Raw genomic sequence first — 20886 nt, 5'->3', positions numbered from 1 at the left:
TATATTTATGGAATTTTCATGTGAAAAAGTGAAGGTATATCTACCATTATTTGATAAACTATATAGAGATCTCATTACATAGTAAATGATGATGCACCCTCACTTTAGAAGAGCCTCTCTAATCCAGTTTATAGGTATAGATTTTAGCATACTTCCATGTGTGCATTAAATGACAACTTGAACTTTCCGAATTTTGTTTCTTGGAAAGTAAGTTTCACATTGTCTGCCTCGTTCCCTTGGGTATCTATTCCTCTTATTGCCAATTGGTTTTGAGATGAAACTTTAACATGATATTAGAGGCAGAGCCTAACTTTTTTTCTGGTTGTCATGGGCCGAAATATGCTCTTAGTCATAGGTCAAGGGTAACATTTCGTATAGTCGGACTGACTTCTGTGAAGAGGGTATATATATTGGGAAGTAAGTTCTATGGGTAAGTTGAGCTATTTTCACTAGTAATAGCCTACTTATTTTTCTCAAGTAGTGTAAGGGAAGGATTTTCATTCTGTAATCTTATGAAAAAGAGATAAAAGTAACTATAGTAAGGTTCATCATTATTTTGAATTTTCATTTCTAATCTCTAGGACAAAAATGAGATAAAAACATGAGAGGGTCCAAATTTGTAAGGGCATGCCTATATTTGTATGATGATGAAATTATCAGCTAATACTTCCCCAGTTCATGATTTTGATTTCTTTGCTGACCGGAAAATTTCCATCGAATCCAGGATACCATTGGCCGGTTCCAGTGCGTCGGGCTGAAACGGGCCAACGAGATAATCGGCACCACCACGGAAGAGCTTGTCCTTATGGCAAGACAGGGAGCAAATACTCCTTGATGGTGTTTTCAACTGTTTTTTTATTGGAATTCTTGTCAATATGTATTTCATATTTTATTCTTTTTCAATCTTTGCTGTGTTCATAAAAGCTATGTAGTCCTGGATTCAGAAATGCAGTGCTATATATCCACAAAAATCGGTTAATAATATAAAAATCGGATGAATCGGCCCAAACCGGTTTGCTAATGGGGTGCCCTAAGAAGACATTACAAAATTTCGAAAGTAAATGATTGGTCAAGTTCATTATTTTCAAGCTATTATTACATATAATCTATATGAAGTAGCTATATATCCGCAAAAATCGGTCAATAATATAAAAATCGGATGAATCGGCCCAAACCGGTTTGCTAATGGGGTGCCCTAAGAAGACATTACAAAATTTTAGAGAGTAAATGTTTGGTCAAGTTCATTATTTTTAAGCTATTATTACATATAATCAATATGAAGTAGCTATATATCTTTAAAAATTGGTCAATAGTATAAAAATCGGATGAATCGGCCCAAACCAGTTTGCTAATGGGGTGCCCTAAGACATTACAAAATTTTGAGGGTAAATGCTTGGTCAAGTTCATTATTTTCAAGCTATTATTACATATAATCTATATGAAGTTGGATGTACCTTAATGGTGTCCTATCAGATGCATCATTGCAGCCCATAAACTTGTTTGTTAGTAAATTTTGTATCAAAAATTATTTTGTAATTAAAAAATAAATATTAGTCTAATGCAGCCCAAATATGGTTCCATATGATTGCGTTGAAAATGTGGGACTTCACACTTGAATAAACCTAACAAAAAATATTTTTATTTGTTATAGTTTTTGAAAATGTATTTTGGGCCAGACAAAATTGGGTATTCATACTGCCTATTACATTTAACAACATTCATTGAAGCAAACGCTATTAAATATAATAGGCGGATAAACATTCATCAGTGATTGCTTCACTAAGCTTCGTTTATTATTATTTTTTGAATAAATAAATTAGACATTTATGCATACACATATATGTTAATATTCATTTGCTTTTTTCTTTAAAAGTATGGAAAATATTGAAAAGTCACGAGTTTCAAAAGCGCTCAATACAAAGAATGTTGTTCAATCGATTCAAATCAACATTATTGGCTTCAAGGAGAGTTGTTGAATCTTTGAAGTAAACATTCAATAGTGTTCATTGTGGAAAGCGTTGTTGAATGTTTATCTGCTTATTACATTTAACAAGTCTTGCTTCAAATAGAGTTCTTAATTCTTTTTCGCCTTATATTTAAAAGCATTATGCTAGCAAGTGTTGTTGAATGTTTGTTGTTAAATGCGAATTATGGTATAGTGATTACGATAAACGATATTCCAAGCCAACCTCAAACCATACTCCATAACCAAGAGTTTGGCTAAAATAGGAGTTCCAATCCCAAAATTTGTTGAAAACCTCAACATCCATTTTCCTTCTTGATTACGAATAACTCCACCTCCACAAATTGTATTTGCTCTCATAATATAACTCTCATCAACATTGACCTTCACATTTTCGTCATATGGGCGACACCAATGAAATCTAGATAAACCATCCTCATTAGAATCAAAATTATCGATATTAGACCAATCTTTGAAGTAATGCACATTACATACAACATAATTGATTTCCCAGCTTGTAGTACTCAAGATCAAATTATTCATCCACCTCCAAAACCACCAAATCTCAGGTATACATAATCGGCCATAATGAAATCTTAAATAAAATATTTTGTATTTTGATTTACACATATATGTAAACACGCACAAGGTCACAAACACAAATTTCTTTCAATAATCAAAAGAATAAGTATATCCCGAACCATATATCTCACTAATGATATTGAAGCAAAAACAGGAAGAAAAAAATAATGAATATTTAATTTTTTTATTTGACATGTTATATTTTCATTAATGTGTGACAAAAATTGTGATATAATTGGGACAATACATCTTTATTCTAATCAAACAATATCAAAGTGTGTACATATAAGATATCCTAATACTTTTATTTTATTCAAAATTTTAGGTGCCACTAGCACATGAACTCTAAAATTTTCACAAGAACTTATCAACTTTTCACTACATGAAATCACCCTTTACCTCGTCGAATCAAGCCTTGTCCTTATCTCTTCCTATACCCACATCACTTTTGTTGGAGTCTCAAATTCAAAGACCCCAAATTAATTTCATGTTGGTTTTCATGCTAACAACCACTAATAATGATTTTATGAGTATGTGTTATGTTCTATTATCATTACAAGTTAACATAATCATAAAGACACATACTTATGCAAAGGTTTATATAACAAAAGTTCAAGGGTGTGAATTAATAGAGATAGAGAATAACGTAGTTTTAGAGTCCAAGATGAATAAAAGCTATCATGTATATATAAGAGATCAAATTTCAATTATTGAATATAAATGTGTTTTGATTCATGTGAAACTTTTCTGAAATACATAATTTCAATTTTTTACATAGGAAATGTTAAATAAAATATTCAATTTTTTAAAAAACTTTCAAGAATAGTTTGTCACTTTCTAAAGGAGTTAAGAAAAAATATATCTATAATAATTCTTACATTCAAACAACCACTTTGGGATACTTGATATCACCTCATAAACGATTAACAGGTAAAATGTCCATTAATACTAATAACAATTGAATCATAGTATGATCAAACCTTAACATATTTGTTCCAAATATATTACAGATTAACAGCCACATACATAGGTCATAAATCTACATCTAAAGCAACTCCAATTCCGCACAAAACTTATTCTATGATAGTTCAACACACATTTCAAATCATAATAAAGTACAATTGCATCATTCCTTATTTCGAGCTATGATATAGGAGAGACAAGTGCATAAAAAAACAATATGAAAAAACAGAGACATTTTTATCATTTAATGTAAATGCAAAAACAATAACGTGTCTCTTTGTTATTGGAGAGATTTCGTTTTCCATTATTTCACCTCCAAAACTTACCCTTCTGATCAATCACGGAACAAACCTTACATGTGCTTAAATCTCAAGCCTCTAATGGAACGCTATGCAATACAACAGTTTCCACGGTAAGACCCGGCCCGAACCCAAACAACACGCCCCACTCCAACCCGTCCCCGGTGGTGGCTTTCCCTTCCTTGGCGGACCTCCGTCGCAACTCATCTAAGATAAACAATACACAAGCACTCGACATGTTCCCGTACTCACTCAACACATGGCGTGTGGGTGCGAGTTTCTCTTCTTTTAACCCCAATTTGGATTCAACCTGGTCCAAAATGGCCGGGCCACCCGGATGGGCTACCCAAAAGATCGAATTCCAATCTCGAACCCCAATAGGATCAAATGCCTCAACTAAACTTTTCTCAATATTCTTAGAAATAATCCCAGGAACATCTTTCAACAAATGGAAAGTTAACCCAACTTCTCTTAAGTGTCCATCAATAGCACCATCAGAATCTGGCAAAATGGTTTGTGCCACAGACACAAGCTCAAATATTGGACGCTCCACAGAAACAATAGGGTCTGATCCAATGATCATAGCAGCTGCACCATCACCAAAAAGTGCTTGACCCACAAGTGAGTCTAAATGAGTATCTGAGGGTCCACGAAAAGTGACTGCAGTGATCTCAGAACAAACAACTAGTACTCTAGCCCCACGGTTGTTCTCAGCTAGATCCTTGGCGACACGAAGGACAGTGCCGCCGGCAAAACAACCCTGCTGGTACATCATGAGACGTTTCACCGACGGCCGAAGGCCGAGAAGTTTTGTGAGTTGGTAATCTGCTCCGGGCATGTCTACACCCGAGGTGGTGCAGAAGACTAAGTGGGTTATCTTTGATTTTGGTTGGCCCCATTCTTTGATGGCTTTTGTTGCTGCTTCTTTTCCAAGCTTTGGTACTTCAACTACCACTATGTCTTGGCGAACATCCAAGGATGGTGCCATGTATGCACACATGTTTGGGTTTTGCTTCAGAAAATCCTCTGTTAGGTGCATGTAACGCTTCTTAATGTTGGATTTCTCACCTGCAATAACAAATTCGTTAATCATCTTTAAAGTCACAATCACCAAAAGTTATATATTAGATCATCTTTGATTTCTTATTCAACAAATAAAGGCCTTAGTATAATGGTACAAGGTTTAGGTATAATGCAAGCCAAAGAGATCAAAGGTTTCATCGTGGGAGTGACACTTATTAGAAGGACGGTGATGCACACTCCAAAAGTCATACACCCAAAAAGGCATACACCCCAAAAGTTGGGAGCACATTTACCGATGGGATCCTCTCATAAACTAAACTGTCGAGTACACACAAATGATGTGTGACCCAGATTCATTTCATGATTTAAGAAAAAACTTTAATTAAAAATAATTTAAAATTTGAACCATTAAAAAAATTTAAACGTCATATGTCATCATCTCATCTACTACTGGATCCTCTAGCACCGGAGAGGATCCACATTCACATTTACCGTACCACAAAGTGTATTATTTTATGTGTCACTTACTATAATTAACTAGGGACATAGATACATTATTTTTTTGGGACGTGAAATTTTTATGCAGTTCCTTATACAAAATAAAAGAATTTTTCCTCTTCTACTCTCTAAACACAAATCATAAGCCAATATGTTAGAAACATTATTTATTTATAACGCAAACTAGTTTGCGTTTCACAAAAAACAAATTATCACAAAGTTGTTAAAGAGCTATAACATACATATTGTGAATAGAAAAAACCGGCAAGAAGGGTATGTTAGAAAATTGAACAAAGAATGGAAAATGATATATCCTCCTACCAATTTTTCTATCCACAAGAAATTGACATATGCCAAAATATGATATTTCAATGATCGATTTTGCAAGTAACATGTGTCATTTTCTTGTTGGTAAGAGAATTAGTAAGATGATTTAATACGAGAATATAGCATTATTCATGAAGAATTGAGACATACACATGCGCTTGAACTTGTCTTTGAGATCGGTCATGTGTTCACTATTTGTGATGCGAAAATAGTAATCAGGATACTCAGCTTGAGTTACACAGTTGGAAGGTGTGGCTGTGCCAAAGGCCAAGATTGTGGCTGGTCCTTGTGCACGTTGAGCATTGCGGATCTCTTCTACACTCACCATTTTTCTCTATTTTTTGTGTTGCTAATAATAAACTACTATAGATATTATATTTGATGCAAAATGCAATAACTAAGAAGATATAATGAGAATGTGACAAATAACTATGCAATTGAAAGGAGATAAATAGAAAGCAAAAGAGGTTGTGGTGTTAGAAGTTGGGTTGAGAGGAATATAATAATGTTAGTGTATGTGACTAGGTTTTATAAAGGTGATATAATTTAATAGTTATAGTTGTGTGAGGCTTGAAGAAGTGGGTAGGTTTAATGAACGGTTAGATTTGGTGCCATGTCGATTTGGTAGGCAGCTTAACCAATGGTAGATGTAGAGCCACACGCCAAAGCTAACAAGATCTTGCAAAAAATAATTCTTGTAAATTGGGAAATTAGCAATAATATTTCTAGTATAACAAAGGGTATAACCAACGAGCGTTAGTTCAAGTGGTACATGTTTGATTTCCCTTAAGCAAGAATCCGGATTCGAGTTTTGTGGATGGAAAAAATACTCGTTGGAAGAATTAGCCTCATATATGACCATTTTAATCGAATCTAAACCCTAAACCAATATAACCATTACTTATACTTTTTTTATGATTGAGTTTCATATGTTTGTGTAAAAATGACTTGTTTGTTGTAAATGTTTAGGTAATGTTTGGGAATTTGTGTTCACTTTAAATACATATATTTGGGAGAAATTATATAAATAATTCTACAAACTTATTTTGCCTTATTTTCATAAACTCCTATGAGCCTTTACAGCTTTATGCGTAACTACCAAAAAATTTATGAACAAACTTCATCTTTATTAAGTGATGTTTATTCTCTTGTTTTTAATGAAATGTAATTTTATTGAAACTAAAAGGATATATATTATTAAAAATTATATTTTACATTATTTTTTTTAAATATTTATCTCTTGATTAATAGAGAGATCCTGAATCTTAGCTCACATGAAATTTCATTCAGGGTCAGCGTGTGTTTGCCACAGGTGCGTGACATGCACAGGATCCTTACTTTTTGAGGGGTCAAAATATTATTTTACATTCACAACTACCTTATATTTTAAATCAATTATGTTAGGAGTAATTATTACTCTACACATAAATTGGTTCAATATTTCCTTGTTTATAATAATTATTGTTTTATATAATTAAATATATTCAGAAATTAATGTTATTAATTCTTTTTGATATATAATCTATACTTATTTTTATTCTTGCCTAATAAGATAAAATAATTAGTTTATGTTATTAATACATTAATACATAAAAGATATCATTTAATGATTGGATAGGGTGGTTAAGAACTCATTCTAAAATAATTAGTTTAGTTTAAACAAAATATGTTTTTGTTTAAACCACATGTAACTCATTAATGAATAAATTGTTAGTCTAGTAGAATAAGTCGATATTAGAAAGATCAAAATGTTAATGTTTCAATTTTTATGAGCGACATTTGTTAGGAGAGGTGGTTATACAGTCTGAAAGTGATTAGTTCTTTACTCATATAGTGAGAAATTATCTTTGGTACTACCGAAAAACATATATCCCACTACATTAAGGTAATTATGCTTGAAAGAAAGTTTTTTATCATTAAAATAACTTATGCATTAGATTTTTCAAAAGTGTGAAAAAATATAATTTATATTTTGATATTCATTTTCAAAAACATTGATAGGTACAAAATAACCAAGGAACTGTATAAATTAAACAAAATGTCCAAAAATTACTTTTCTGAAAAATAAACATTATCCATAATTTATTTAAAAATTACTTAATTTTCAAAAAAAGGTAATCCAAAATAATAGTAAATATATAATAATTATATATAAATATTTACACTAATAATATATATATATTACACCCAATCAAATAACCAACAAAATCATAGTGCATTTCATTCCCTAATTCAAAATATGGTATTATGTGCAACAAGCAACAAGAAATCAGTGCATAGCAATAACAACTAAAAACTATAATCCCTTTATTTATAGCAGGTTATGGACTCAAATAATAATATCAATTTTGTAATTTAAAAATAAAGCTACCTACATAATTTATATATAAGGACTTCTTAAATATTTCATATTAATTAAGAATTTTAAACATTTATTATTTATTAATATTTTTTGGTCGTTATCATTATTGATTATATCACAAATATGGATTAATCTCAATTAATACATATTACTTTTTAATTAATATATGTTATTTTTTATTATATAATGATTATATAATTTTCCTTATATTATTAGTTCATGTAAAAGTTAATGTACATGTGTTAGCATGTGGACATCATTTTCAATGATAATTTTGGTTGTTTTGAGGTCCACGTTGCAGTTTTGCACCACACGTTTTCTGTCCTTTAGTTTTTTTTATTTGCCAGATGTATCCTCGTACTCGTACTACAGGCAATCTTGTTCAAGCCGGGAACATCCATAGGTACGTTGGACTACTATTCCAACAAATATTTTTTTATCTACAAGACTCAAATCCGATATATTACTCACTTGAACCAACGCCCGTTGGTTCTGTCCTTTAATTTATTTAAATTATATCTCTTTATTGTTGGATTTCTCTGTATCTCACGTAATACACTGTAAGGGGAAATGGAGTAGGTCTTGAAGAAAATAACTCATAAGGATATATAATATGCATACAGAAATTATAATACATGCTTTTCAAATTAAATAAAAAAGTTACATTTGTTTGATTATTAAATAACCGTTTAAAAATGTATTAAGTAATAAAAAATTATACAGATTAGTCTTGTCTCAAAACATACAATTAGTCTTTTATTATTAGACGAAATTGATATTAATTTAGTTTTTTAATGAAAAGAAGGGTGTTTATATTTATTCTTTTTATAAAAAGTTGTTAAAATCTTCTACCAACTAGAGGCAATGATGTTTAAAAAGTGGAGTGTAGTCATCATAGGCAACCATACTCTTCTTATCAAACACAAATGTATTCTCAAAGATTATCGAGTATATTTAAGAACAAATGAGCAAGTATAAACCCCATATTAAATAAGATGAAATGAGCGAATTTTTTTATAAATATGAATTATAGAACAATTGCTTTAATGTATTGATTTAAGATGCGTGTCTCACTTCCCATGCCACTTGAATAATGTAATGGTCCTAGTGGTTTGAGCAATGAATTGCAGGTTCTAATAGTTGTGTGAAAATTGGTAGTATAGTTGAAAAATGGTGGATCAAACTGGTATTGTTGAGTAAGTGTATAGTACTCACTCTCCCTTAGAAGGGGATTATTGAGTATATTCAAGTATGAATCACAAGTAGAAATCTTACATTAAATAAAATAAAATTAGTGAAAAAGTTTATAAATAAATAAAAAACTGATTGAATTAAAAACAACGTATAACATGGGCATGAGTTCATATTGTTCCCTCCTTGTTAGGATTTGGTTGCCATTTACTTTAGTATATGGTTGTCCTTTCAAATTGTATTAGGACATCTAATGATCCAATTCAAATTCTATTCCAAATCTGATTCTTTTACACACACTTATAATAATGTTTGTAAATGTGATTGTTTTAGTTTTAGTTGTTAGAAAAAATAATTTTAATTTAAATCGTTATGATTAATTTATTTTGATTTTTATCTCTATTTATAAGTAAAACTCGTCAAATGTTAAAGTGACACCATTCATATACCATAAGAATTTTGCACACAAACAATCGACATATTTTAGCTTACCACATAGACAAAAATCAAGATAAGCTAAGATTCCATAACCCAAAACCAATTATATTTTTTATGGACTAAACAAAACTACAAAAAGTTACAGAAATTAAAAGCATATTTAAACCCATTCAAGAAGTGTTAATTTAATAGTATAAGTTCTTTTAGATTGAACTATTGTCTTCTTATAAAAATAATCACACAACTCCGATTTTTTTTTATATGCAGCTTTTAGAGAATGAACTAATATATTTCGGAATTTATAGCTCTACTCTCCGATTAGAATCTTAAAATGAAAAATATTTAAATAATAAGAGATAAAAGTTATTAAAGAAAGAGGACAATGAGGCCATTTGGGCCGGCCCAGAAAACCATGATATAACTATGCTAACTTCTCTTACCCTCTTGCTTTCTTAGTTGTTGCTGCAAAATTTAGGGTTAGGTTAAAACTTTTCTCAATCTGCTTCCAACATGGTGAGTAATACATCTTCCATATTTCCCGTTAGATCTGAAATTGCTCCTATAATAAATCACATTCTGTTTTTCATTTTCTATTAGAATTTGTATTATTCCCTCATTGTGTTATTTTTGTTGCTAGAAAAAAAGTAGTAATTGGTTAGAATAGGATGTGATTTTTTAGAGATTTGCTTCCTGGGATCTTTTCTGGAAGATAGCTGAATAAGAAAAAATATTTTTTTTTATATTTTCTGTGTAGTTTTGATTTCCAATTTTCTAGGTATTTTGTAACATATTTGTGCAATGTTTTGTGGACAAGATGTAGTGATGGGATTGAAATCATTCTTATGTTGTGCCCATGTGATTTTTTGAATGACGATGTTTTCGATGATTGGTGAATGAATAGGTTCTTCAGAATGATATTGATTTGCTAAATCCTCCAGTTGAGTTGGAGAAGAGAAAGCACAAGCTCAAGCGTCTTGTTCAGACCCCGAATTCTTTCTTCATGGTATTGTATATTCTTTCTTTTTTGTACTGTTGTTTTCATTTTAAATAGAAATTTGCTTTAGTACAATGTATTTGCAAGTAAATTGTGTTTTTTGTTGGTATGTTTTGATTTTTTCGGAGTTTTGATTATTCGTTTAATGAGTAATTTGTCCCTCTCTGGGTTGTTCCTTTTAATTTCAGGATGTTAAATGCCAGGGTTGCTTCAACATGTAAGTGATACCCTTTTGTTTATTTTTTGTTGGGGTTAAATTGTTTATAGCAATATTTAATAGCTTCACGGCTCATTTGCGAGTGCGATTTGGAAGGAAAGGAATGGGAAGACTTTAGAGCTATGAAATATATGTGCGAGATGAGTCTTCCTTTTCTCTTCCTTCCCCTCTAAAACCTAGCTTACAAATGGACCGTTGGGGATTATAGGTATGTGAGTTTGATTATGAACTAATATTGGATGCAGAACCACTGTCTTTAGCCACTCTCAGACCGTTGTGGTATGCGGTAACTGCCAGACTGTCTTATGCCAACCAACCGGTGGAAAGGCAAGGCTAACTGAGGGGTGCTCATTTAGGAAGAAGGGAGATTAAACGGTGCCATAATTTTTATTTCTCAAAACATATGATTTGGAAGATTCAGTTGCTAAGTTAAGATGTAATCGATTTTAGTTTTGATCTATTTTGTTAAAATTGTAAGACTTTCTCAGTACCTTATCCAAGACTTAATGATACCACCACCCAATCTTGGATTTTTCTTTAGTGAAGTGGCAATGGTTTTGTTGGATATTAATTATGTAATGCATGTTCTTCAAAGTGCACCTTCATCTCTGTTTGTTCATATGATGTTCCTATGTTCGTGTACATGTGTTGTTACATGCAAAACTGATTTCATAACTAAGCCAATATAGTTCTATGATCTATATGTTGTAGCTAATATCATCGAGGGCAGCATTTATAACTTAAACTGCTTGATGTATTTGGCTGTATTTTTCTCCGGGAAACTCGTTGAACCCTTGAGTTTTCTGTTTCTTGTTCTTTCTCTACAACCATTATGAATTTGCTTGTTACTGTGCATCTTTGCCTATGGCGAGTCCTTCCCTCTCGACTCCTTCCCTCGCAAGTGTATTGTGCTCAGAGAGGATTTTTGATAAACAAGGGACTCCTAGGCTGCTTTCCTGCTCGAGTTTTAAGTTTTGTTTACTCGGGGTTTTGTGCTACTTATCATTGCGAAGTTGCTGCAAATTCCTCCTAATGTCGCCCGTGTATATCGTGTGTAGTTGGGGTGGTGGTTGATTTAGTGGATATCATAAATTCATATTCTTATGGTTGTAGTGATTATATGGTGCACTAAGGTACCTTCTCAATGAAAGATCCTCTTTGAAGGAGTTAACTGTGTAATTTAGTCTCTCATTCTTGCTCTCATTAGGTAAATTTTGTTATTATAAGATGAACTTAAAATCTTCAATTTGATCTGGAAATTGAGTTGAAACTTTTAGTGTTGTTCTCTACTATTTTAAAAGAGCAAGAACATTAATTCTAAATTTTTTGGTCTTTGTATTTTGTTTTCATCATCTTTTTGTGATTGTTATCTTTTTTTAGTTTACAACTAAATTACCATGGTGGGAGAAGGTTCTCTAATGTGCAATTTGTACATTAAAATCCAATTTACATGAATGTAGACTAAATTTCAATAGAGGTTCATTGAATGTAATATTCTCATTTACTCCTTATATTCAATAATCTATATCAAAAGCACCAACCATTAACTATTACCTTTGCTTGAAACATCTTCCATTACCATGAACAACCAAGCCTTCAAACACCCATAAACAAACACTAAAAGCAAACACCCACGGAGGTTGGTTCAAGTGGTACATGTTTAATTCTCCTTAAGCAAGGTCTTGAGTTCGAGTCTTGTGGATGAAAAAATGTCCGCTGGAGAGTTAGCGTCATGTACCTGTGGATGTTCTCAGGTCGGACATGATTGTTTCCAGTGTAAGAATACATGTAGGAAACAAAAAAAAATGTAAGTAGAGGTCAATGTCATTGGACACATAACATAGGATCCGATACTTGTATAGCAAAATGATAATAAAAGGGTTTAACATTCCAAATATTAGTTCACATTGCCCTGTAAATACCTCGAACAGTCTAGATCAACAAGAACCATACTTGTAAGTTGGCATTGGTTTACTTGTGCAAGACTCTATTAAATCCTCAGATAGATCAAAGGTTCTATTCCTAATAATAATATTTATTGGGAGAAACAATCACATATTTGAAAGAGATTAATTCGTTATCTATAGGAGCGAACAAATAAATTTGGTTATAAAAAAAAAACAGTTTGTCCAATTAACGTGGTAGTAGTAGTGGTTTACATGAGGGTCCCATCCCTCGAGACGATCACTTAAGTTAGCTAATTAAAATTATTTTTCAACTTTCAATACTTAAATACTCATATCTAATTCAGTTTTACTGTTGCTGATTTGATATAAGGAAATAAGAAATTTATATTTCATAATATCAAATGGCATCTTTGTACCAATATGTGTTGGTTCAAGTAGTACATATTTCCGACACAGACATAATTGCCTATAGTGCAAGGATACATGTGGGAAACAAAAAAAATAACATCTACGACCGTAATATAGGTTCATGTTCTATGAAGTTTGTGTGTTTCTTAAAAAACGATACCATTGGCGTTCCCTCTTAATATTCTGTTTTACTAAAAGACAAAAATGCATGAATGAGATTGTCCATATTGTGTTTGCTTAATTTCTAAGGAAGAATAATAAACTCACAACGTACTAGCTAATAGTAGCATTTGAGAATTTTGGTCTGAGTTTTTCGTTTATTGGGCTCTATGTATCACTTTGGGGCTTTTTTAGGGGACAGGACACAAAAATGATATCATAGAATATAGTATGACAAGAGCATGATAAGGAATGAGGAAATAAACTCGGATGTAGATCATTTGTCTTGAACGATGTTCCACTCCATGTATCAAACTAATTAAAGTGATATTTTTATCCTTTTTGTTTTTAGAAATATTATTTTATTCACGTGTCAACATGTGATTGACTTTAGACTATATAAACAATTGAATAAATTGAATTACAAAGAAATTAAACAACCTATTATATAGAAAATACAAAAGACTTAACTAGCTAGATAACTAATCTATTTTACACATGTTTTAATCATTGAAATTGAATTTAAAATGATTATTTATTATGCGAAAAGTAAGCGAATTTAAACTAATTAATAATCCAATACAATATTACTCAAAATACCAAAATATATTTGAATACTATTTTCAAAGTAAAGTCTTGTAAGTCAAAAAATAAACCTTATTAAGTTCTAGACTAATACATCTTTAAAACATATGTTCTAAATTGCATTCAAAGTCATATTTTCTTGTGCATTATCAAAATCATTTTCATGCATGATTAAAAATTGATTTCCCTTATACTTCAATACCTACTTCATGCTCTTATAGGTATTTTATTCATTACTTTAACCTATGACCAAACCTGCTAGCATCTTAAAACTTTTATGAGTGGAGAAAAGTAAAAACTACATTCCAACTAAGCTTGATTTTAGTTTGTATTCCTTGCATAATATCATTGTTGCTTTCCATTGGTCATGTTTTGTTCTTTCTTCTAACTCACTCTCTCTTCTATTAAGCTTTGTTTTTATCAAAACAAGTGGGAGTTTTTGAGTCTTCTCATGCAAATTCTCATTCATCTCTTTTTTATGATGATAAACTCTGGTTGTTTTGTATGAAATTATTTGTGTCTTACTCTCTCTCATTGTTTACATCATATTGTTTAATGTTGATAAAAACTTTTATAATATGCAAGTATTCATACAATAACAAGAAATAAGATAAAGTAAAACATTCATTTACCATACTCATATAATAAAATATTTGCTAAAGGTTAAGATATGTTGGTTATTCAGCACATAACAATTATAGACATAATAAGTAATATAATGTCTTGATTCACACGCTTTAGAATCAAACTGTGTATACTTCAATACCTGTTGGGAGGGTTAGCCCTACATATCTGTGGATGTTTTCGGCTCGGAAAAGATTGTCTTCAGTACGAATATACATGTGGGAAACAAAAAAAAACTATGTATACTTCAAAAATATAAAGCAATCAACACTTAGTACCACAACATCTCAAACAACCATACATATCATAAGGGCATTACATTCAAAAGCATTTTAAAGTCATAACATCCTGAAGTATGAAAATAAATCAAGTACCAAAGTATAAATCCTAGTACAAATGTATTTATGTCTATAAATTTGTTATGTCAATAAAAATCTATTCTTTCCCATATATGTTATAATCACACCCTTTAAATTGCTCCATTGTAATGTCTCAGTTTGGTTTCAAAATTAGATGTGAGATTGTAGCTGAAAGTTGATAAGTGTGTAACTAGCTAATTCTTGTAGAGTTGTTTGAAAAAAATTAACTACAACTAACATAAATTTTAATAATTTAAAGACTTATGTACTATTATATTAGATTCTGAGTTCAAATGTAATTTGCTGAAAATGTAAAAGGCTAAAATTAAAATCAATTATTAATAGCTCTCAACACTAATTTATATTATCTTTTTATTTTTATTTAATTTATCAAATTATTGGGAAGTAATAATTTCCCAATTTCTTCTAACTCATTATGAATTGGTTTTGAGAGAAAACTTTAACCTACTATCAAAGTATAGCCCAACTTTCATCTAGTTGTCATTGACCAAAAGATATCATTTAATTATGAGTCAAAAATAACAAGTTTCTCATTGTTTACTCCGTTCTCCTATTCATATTTTAAATACTTTTCGACTACTCCTCTCGTTGGTAATTAGTTTTAAGATAAAACTTTAACACAAACAACTTTAAAAGATTTATTTATAACAAATAACCTGTAAGCTAATGTTGCAAAAGAAGTGCTTTAACTATCATTATAAACTTAATTATGGTAATTTATAAAAAAAAAATAATATCCTAAGGGACATATATTATTGAGTGGCTTTCTTATTTTGAGGATGTGTAAGTAATATGCTTTAGGACACGCAAAACTAAGAGCCAAGGGAGACGACAAAAATGCTTATTATCACACTTGCCCTAAAATAGTGAAGAGAACATGATCAAACATTCAAAACAACTATTAATACAAATCCCTATGTAACTATTATTCATCCTTTTCTCATCAACATGGGTGGCCAAAAAGTTCAATAAAACTATCACTTTTCTCATTTTCAAGTCTTTGTAGCTTCTTTGACCTATTTATATTATTCTTCACAAATCACAATTTCTTAGGCATATCAATGCATGTCACGTTTCATTTCCTTTTCGTTCTACAGTTAACTAAGCCTCTGATTTAAATTTATCATCAGCAAAATGTATAGGTAGAATATATATTTTTAAACTTATCACCAGCAAAATTTATAGGTAGAATATATACATTTTGATCGACAAATGTTAGTATATTAGTATTTATTGTGGGCGAGATTCGAATTCATAACTTCCTTCATTCACTCATTATCTCTAATCATCAAACCACCTTATAACTCATTTTTTATTTTTTTAAAATTTAATATAGGTGAGACTTGAATCCGTAACGTAATCTACATCATTTCATTCCTTAAATCTTTTGCTTTCAACCATTAGATCATCTTATGGTTCCTACATTTCTATTTAATTACAAAATGATCATAATAAAATATTGGAGACGTCCAAGATAAAATAGCACAATTACTTCAATTAATTAATTCAATATAGTAATCAACAAGATGTTGATGTAGTAATGTAAAGTCTCACTATATTCTCAGATAGACCAAAAAACACTTATTAAAAAGGATAATCATACACTACAAAAAGATTAATTTCTTACCCATAAAGTGAGAAGATTTCATCGGTTATACTAATAAAACCCTCGTATGAAATAGGATATTTGGTATGGAACCTAAGAAATAGGACATTTGACCAAATTTGCACTACCATGTTTTGCAATTAGTTGTTGGTAATTAAGAATTCCCTAGTCATCGTTTTCCTCAAAAAAGGTTTATACCTATGTGTCTTTCTCACATGCTCCCCAACATGCTTCGTCTGATTAGGTTTCCATTCAATCTATTTAACGTAATGAATAGAAAAGGATTTGCATGCTAGCTTAATTTATAAAGAAAATATAACCAATAAAATATAAATACTTGAAAAGTTCAATGTTATTATTGTTAAAAAGAAGATGAGACTGGAACTTATCATTGAGTTCATTGCTCAAAGTGGTAGCACATGGGTGAACAATGATATTCCTTAAATACCTTATTATTATAATAAATTGTCGTCTAAGTTTATAAACCCTAGAAGAAATTGTCATATTAGTTGAAAATATAATAATAAACTAGTTGAAATCTATAATATATATGATGGTTCTTTCAAGTAATACATGTTTGGTTTTTTTTAAGTTTATAGTCTATGTATTTTTAGAGGGTTTGGTTTTAATCATCCTTTTTAATTTCAATGGAATATTCTAATATGGAAGGACTAAATACTTCAAATAAAAAATAAAGACTAAAATCAGTACGTTTTTTCTCTTTTTATTTATTTTACTCTTTGGTTTTTTTTAATGATTTAGTCTCTTTACATTAATATTTTTCATCTAAAGTTGATTGAGGACTAAAATCAAAATCGTGTAAAACTCAAGGGACTTAAAATTTTAAAATAAATACGGTCTAAAATCAGCATGGGCCATAAATATAGGGACCAAAATTATATTTAAGCCTATATTTTTTTAAATCCCTTGAAAATAAAATAAAAGTAAATATATTTTTCTCAAATATGTTAAGAGAAAAAATATATATAGTTATACTGTAAGAATTTTATACACTATCAATTAATTATTTACCATTTATTTTCAACCATTACTGACTCGTCAGAAAAAATAATACAAATTTATGGTGAATAATGTAGTGATTATACATAAATATTTACACCGACAATATACAAATATTTCCATCATATATTAAATCTTGAAAAATGTGAAGAGGAGCAAAAGCATGCAGCCAAGTGATGAAAGAAACAATACATAATTACTAATGATAAATCTAATTAGTTTAATCTAGATGATCTTACCTAATAATCATAAAAAAGTGCATGGAGCTCACTTATAATGATAACTAGAATGTGCTACTCTTGAAATTCACATGACTTTTTCTTCCCCTTTTGGGCAGATCAAATGAATGAGAAAGACCTACAAATTAAATTATCTAATGATTCTATACATGTCATTAGATTTTGGACTTTAGAGACTCTTTATATCATAAGTTTCTTGTTCATTAACAATATAATGATTTAATAGAAAGGTCACATGCATCAACTTTGGACTATATGATGGAGGTTATCCTAATTTACAAGCAAACTTTTATCTCACTAAATGAAGTTGACTGCAATGATTTAACGACGTTATAATGCTCTATCATGAAATGAAGGTAAGAGTAATTCGGCTGATTAAAAAATGTATAAATAATATTAAAATTGAACTTTGGGTAATTAAAAATAATGTACAAATACTATTAAAATTGAAGTTTAGCTAATTAAAAAAAAAGTACAAATAATTTTATTTGGGTATAATCATGAACCGGGGTATCTAAGAGAACATGCTTATCATGGGCCATTTCTAATTATATCACCCACTAATTATATAATTCTCTTTTCTTCTCTAGAAATATTAATTACTTATATATAACAATCATTGCTAATCTTATAAAGAAAAATATATCAATTATTACTACATTTCATATATCTTCCTCTCCCATCATTTGAAACTCATTTCTAACAGACTTTTGTTCTATGCGTGGACCCCAAATAGAACCATTCATGGATTTTGTTGCCTTTATTCCCTTTCATTACTAACTTATATATATATATATATTATATTTATTTATTTATGTTTATCCTATGTGATTTAATTACTCATGTGTGACAGAAAAACTCAATAGAAGAGGTCGAAAGAGATTATTAATCTCTAGCTGTCAACTAGAGTGCCTTAGTGCCACACATAAAGAAGAGTTTTTACATGTGTGGATAAATCTACCAAAAATTAAATAAAAAAGATCCAACCATTCATATAAAAGGGATAGTGTAGATGGAAAATAAGAAAATATTAGGGTAACAATGAAGATTTTGAAGTAAGTAAATCACTTGGTCTTTAGAAAATATGAATTTGGACTATTTTTAAAAAAATGGTATTTTTAAATCATGAGTTCTAAGAGTGTTTACGAGTTAAATTTAAAGAGGTTTGAGAGTTATCAAATACACTCATAAAATAACTTTAAAGCCTTCTATTTAACCTTTTTTGCTTTTAAATTTCAACTCGCAAATATATGTTGAAGTGTCAATCAAATTAATGTTGTGTTTAGTATTGTTTCCTTAATTATTGTTTTCACCATTTAGTAAGTATCTACTTGTCATTTTGAGCATTTCATGATTAAAAAAAGTGTTATTTTTAAGATTATTCTTTCCCTTAATTTCTTAAGGAATTATTTATCTTTTTGGAGAGGTTGGTCTCTCTTATTTAAACCATGCACCCACATGCTGATTCTTCACAGGTCACAACAAAACAAACACCGAAACTAAACCTTAAAGGAAAAATCAAGAGTTATTATAAATCTTCATGTCATCTTCATTTCTATTTATTATTATTATTTCTATTACATTCATCTTCTCTATATATATCTACTTATCTTCCAAGTTTCCAATCATATTCTCTATCACCATTCACATATAAAATTCATTAACTTCATTTTTCTCACGTGTTTATGATCAACCTCAACCACAATATGATGAAATCATTCACATCTTCATCTTCCTCTAAGGTCACCAAGAAGAAGCAAACAACCTCAACAAGAAGTGGAACATCCTCATCAACATCACAAGAGAAGCCACCACCACAACAACAACAACAACAACAACATGAGACTACATGGGGAGGGAGGTACCTTGGTGTGAGGAGGAGGCCATGGGGAAGATACGCCGCGGAAATTCGAGACCCTTCCACTAAGGAAAGGCATTGGTTAGGCACGTTTGATACAGCAGAAGAAGCTGCCCTAGCTTATGATAGGGCAGCTCGCTCCATGCGTGGATCACGTGCCCGAACCAACTTCGTCTACCCAGACACCCCGCCCGGTTCATCAGTCACTTCTATTATCTCTCCAGATGAACAAACTCAAAACTATCACCATCAAGCCCAAGAATTTTCTCCTATCTTTGACCCGACCCATATTACCCAACAACCCGACCCTCATACCCACTTCTCTCTATCCGGGTTTCCGGGTATGACAGATACTACCATGTTGTATGGTTATAGTGAACAAAGTCTGGGATCCACCACAATTGAGAGCTCAAATTTTGAACAACTTTTTCATGATGATGAAACCCAACTTCCACCATTGCCACCTGATATTACAAGTTCAGTGGGCTATGATATGGGCCATGGGTTTTACAATGATGAGGTTGGGCTTTCTGACCCGGGCTTGAATGCTTGTGCAGGTGGGTCAAGTTACCCATATTTGGGCTTTGAGTCAGGTGAATATGTGCATAGCCCACTTTTCAGTTCAATGCCACCAGTTCGAGACCCAGAAGGTTTTGATTTGGGAAACTCTTCTTATTTCTTCTAAGACCAAAAGTTCTCCAACAAGTGAGAAATATGCATCACAAATTTGGAGTCATTTTGAGTTATTTTTATATTTGAGTTATGCACCTAACATAAAATGCTATAGGTGTACTAAGATCATTTTGTTCTTGTTGTGTGTTTTTGGGAGTGTGTTTTATAGTTTATTATATATATTATATTATATTATATTATATATACATGTTGGGTAATTATGTAAAGTATGTATTGTGGTAAGTGTTTTTCTGTTTTGTGTTGTGAGAAGCTTTAGTAGCATAATCAAATGTACTTGGGCTTTGTGAAGTAGAGGCTTGTAATGGGCCCTCTTTTACAGGGCTACTTTTTTCTTCAACAATTTTCCTTTTAACATTTTATTGTTTTTTGGTTATTGTAAATTTGATTATTTGCAGTGTCACACATTCATTATTAATGTATCTTATTGGGTATAAGATCGTCTGTGTCTCAGTTGGTATCCCAAATGGTGTCTCAGATTAATCAAAATGTGTTATTGTATTTAAAGAAAAAATTATAAAAATGTAAAGTAATATTTTTATATTATTTAGTG

The 20886-nt window shown here is 30.8% G+C and overlaps 3 protein-coding genes across 4 annotated transcripts; 2 read left to right on the top strand and 1 right to left on the bottom strand.

Moving 5' to 3' along the window:
- LOC109335721 (chalcone synthase) lies at positions 3462-6086 on the bottom strand. 2 transcript variants are annotated; one of them, XM_019571872.1, is made up of 3 exons: positions 6017-6055; positions 5806-5982; positions 3462-4875 (listed from the first exon to the last, which is right to left on the bottom strand). In XM_019571872.1, coding segments are annotated over exons 1-3 (1176 nt in total). In that variant the 5' UTR covers positions 6018-6055; the 3' UTR covers positions 3462-3877. The 2 variants fall into 2 exon arrangements, with proteins under 2 accessions (XP_019427417.1, XP_019427416.1); XM_019571871.1 differs by having other exon boundaries at positions 5806-6086.
- LOC109335723 (40S ribosomal protein S27-2-like) lies at positions 10052-11462 on the top strand. The gene is made up of 4 exons (XM_019571874.1): positions 10052-10159; positions 10548-10649; positions 10829-10857; positions 11103-11462. Exons 1-4 carry the CDS (start codon positions 10157-10159, stop codon positions 11227-11229), a joined length of 261 nt encoding a protein of 86 aa, XP_019427419.1. The 5' UTR covers positions 10052-10156; the 3' UTR covers positions 11230-11462.
- Positions 19414-20408, top strand: LOC109335722 (ethylene-responsive transcription factor LEP). Its single transcript, XM_019571873.1, has one exon. The coding sequence runs from the start codon at positions 19471-19473 to the stop codon at positions 20326-20328; it is 858 nt and encodes a 285-aa protein (XP_019427418.1). The 5' UTR covers positions 19414-19470; the 3' UTR covers positions 20329-20408.

This window comes from Lupinus angustifolius, chromosome LG20 (genome assembly GCF_001865875.1).
Source record: "Lupinus angustifolius cultivar Tanjil chromosome LG20, LupAngTanjil_v1.0, whole genome shotgun sequence".
In the NCBI taxonomy this organism is placed as follows: Eukaryota; Viridiplantae; Streptophyta; class Magnoliopsida; order Fabales; family Fabaceae; genus Lupinus; species Lupinus angustifolius.
Note: the sequence above shows the minus strand (reverse complement) of the source record. Positions and strands in the feature narration are given on the sequence as shown.

Coding starts and splice junctions, on each gene's coding strand:
- LOC109335721 (XM_019571871.1), bottom strand. CDS start 5,983: ATGGTGAGTGTAGAAGAGATCCGCAATGCTCAACGTGCACAAGGACCA. Junction 4,876..5,805: donor AGACAAGTTCAAGCGCATGT/GTATGTCTCAAT, acceptor TTGTTATTGCAG/GTGAGAAATCCAACATTAAG.
- LOC109335723 (XM_019571874.1), top strand. Junction 10,650..10,828: donor CCCCGAATTCTTTCTTCATG/GTATTGTATATT, acceptor TTTTAATTTCAG/GATGTTAAATGCCAGGGTTG. Junction 10,858..11,102: donor TGCCAGGGTTGCTTCAACAT/GTAAGTGATACC, acceptor TATTGGATGCAG/AACCACTGTCTTTAGCCACT.
- LOC109335722 (XM_019571873.1), top strand. CDS start 19,471: ATGATCAACCTCAACCACAATATGATGAAATCATTCACATCTTCATCT.